Here is a 2,500-nt window from a genome sequence, read left to right as displayed (position 1 = left end):
GTGTTCATTAGGAAGGTAGGGGTCTACCAAGGCTCAGTGTCCAGACCTTTCCTATTCATCAAGGTCTTACTGACCATCTCAAAGGAGTTTAAGATTATCTATATGTTCATAGTTTAGCTTTTATGGCTGAATCTATTGTAAAATAAGAGAAGAAACTCCAGACATGGAAGCAAAGCCAAGAATGGAGAGGTCTCAAAATAAATTTAGTAAGGACTTAGGTTTTAGTGAGTAGGAAAGAAGCTAGGATTCTGTTTGGTTAGTTGGTTGACTGCCTGATGATTGCGTAATGCAAGAAATTACTAGTATAGTTTCTAGTCTACTTTCTATGTTCTACATTATATATTTTAATAATTACTGGTATTTTTATATATGTAAAGCATAATATGTCATACATATATGTATATTGTTTTTTTTTTTTTAAATAAATAGACATAATATAATGTCTAAAAGTTGATGAATACCACCTCTTGATCCCCTCCATTTTCTTATTGCCATATATATATATATATTAGCCATTACTATGATTGACCGTTGACTGAACACTATTCAATTTTTTTTCTCCGTGTTTTTCTCCTTGTCTCCGTATTCTTTCAGTTGAAGAGCGTAGCTCGAAACGTCAAAGACTTTCCGTATTCCCGAGCGTCATACTAATACATCCTTTTGTTATTTACACCACCTGTCCTCGTCTGTTGTTTTTTTCGTATATTCTCCCATATATATATATATATATATATGTATATATGCAGACAAATGATCTTTCTCTAAGCATTATTTTATGACTTATGACTCTTGTCAATTGTATATTCTTAGTAGCTAACCTATACAGAATCTATTATGGCTCACAGGTATATAATCTTTTTCCTGTGTGTCTGTGTGTGTGTGTATGTGTGTGTATTGATATCGCTATGCATATTGATATGTCTTATGTTTGATCTTTTCTGACAGGACTTTGAAAGATCTGGTGTTTTCGCAGCCCAAAATGACCTGGAACAGATTCAGAAGGTGGAGGAAGACCTTCTCTACAGCACTTTCAGGCGCAACCGAGAGAAGAAAATCAAGAAACTGGAAGCAGATTTACAGCAGGAGAAGGAGAAATCAGTGATGGAATTGGTGAACGGTTTTGAGAGAATCGTCTCACAGAATTCATCACAAAACAGACTAGAGGAGGAGACGAAGAAACTCGAAGAGGAATATAGCATGAAAAAACAATCAATGATGAAAGACTTGCTAGAAACAATGACGAGTGAGGAGAGAGCTCTGGTGGCACAACTAATTGATAAACACAGTCAACAAATGTTGGCGTTAATCACAGAGAAACTGTCTTTGAAACAGGTGTGTGTTATAGAGACATTTGTCATTTTCTTGTTGTTGTTGTTGTTGTGGGTGTTGTATCCTAGGGATGCAGTGAAGTGACTTCACGTCATTTATTTACACTATCGTCATCACTAGCACCACTACTATCACTATTATTGTCACCACCATCATCATCATCATCATTACCACTCTCATCACCACCACCACCATCATCATCATTGCTACTCTCAATATTACTATCACCTGCATCATCACCACCACCACCAGCACCACTGTTATCATCATCATCATCATCATCATCATCACCACCAGCACCACTGTTATCATCATCATCATCACCTCTGCCACCTCCATCACCATCATCACCACCACCACCACCACCTCTGTCATCATCGTCATCACCATCTCTTTCACCCTTACCACTCTCCTCACTATCATCATTTTACACCCATTCTTCTGTAGTTGCAATTGTCGACCTTCCTGTCCCAACCTTCACCTGTTTCCAAGCAAGGAAATCTTTTCCCATTAGCTGAACATGTTTTCACAGAAGAATGGCAACAAACGTCACCGCTTGGATGATAGTGACACATTGTTAACAACTATCACACAAGGTCAAGGCCACACACACACACACACACACACGGGCATACACATACATGTATATGTGTATATAAATACACATATATGATGGGCTTCTTTCAGTTTCTGTCTACCAAATCTACCCATAAGTCTTTGGCCAAACAGGGACTACAATAGAAGACATTTGTCTGAGAAAACAAGGAACTGAATCGGAAACCATTTAGTTGGAAAACAAACTCCTTAACCACAGAGCCATGTCTGCATCTATATACATATATAAATAAACATGCACACACACTCATGAAACTCACGTTTTTTATTTTATAGTTTGTATGTCATATTCCCTTTTTCTTCATTTTTTTTTTTTTTCTCACTTCCTATTTCTTTTTCTCCCTCTATTTTCCTCTCTCGTTACCTGTGCAGGTGGCACATAAAATACACCATTTCGAGCGTGGCCGTTGCCAGTACCGCCAGACTGGCCCTCGTGCTGGTGGCACATTAAAGCACCCACTACACTCTCGGAGTGGTTGGCGTTAGGAAGGGCATCCAGCTGTAGAAACTCTGCCAAATCAGATTGGAGCCTGGTGTAGCCATCTGGTTTCACCAG

At 38.5% G+C, this 2,500-nt stretch overlaps 1 protein-coding gene across 2 annotated transcripts in view; it reads left to right on the top strand.

Moving 5' to 3' along the window:
- LOC106876104 (hillarin) overlaps positions 1-2,500 on the top strand; it is a 97,059-nt gene that overhangs the window by 85,989 nt on the left and 8,570 nt on the right. For both annotated transcript variants that reach the window (XM_014924513.2, XM_014924514.2), the window contains exon 3: positions 946-1,332. In XM_014924513.2, coding sequence (XP_014779999.1) covers positions 946-1,332 — 387 coding nt within the window. The remainder of the gene's footprint in view (positions 1-945; positions 1,333-2,500) is intronic.

This window comes from Octopus bimaculoides, chromosome 26 (assembly GCF_001194135.2).
Source record: "Octopus bimaculoides isolate UCB-OBI-ISO-001 chromosome 26, ASM119413v2, whole genome shotgun sequence".
Taxonomy (NCBI): Eukaryota; Metazoa; Mollusca; class Cephalopoda; order Octopoda; family Octopodidae; genus Octopus; species Octopus bimaculoides.
Note: the sequence above shows the minus strand (reverse complement) of the source record. Positions and strands in the feature narration are given on the sequence as shown.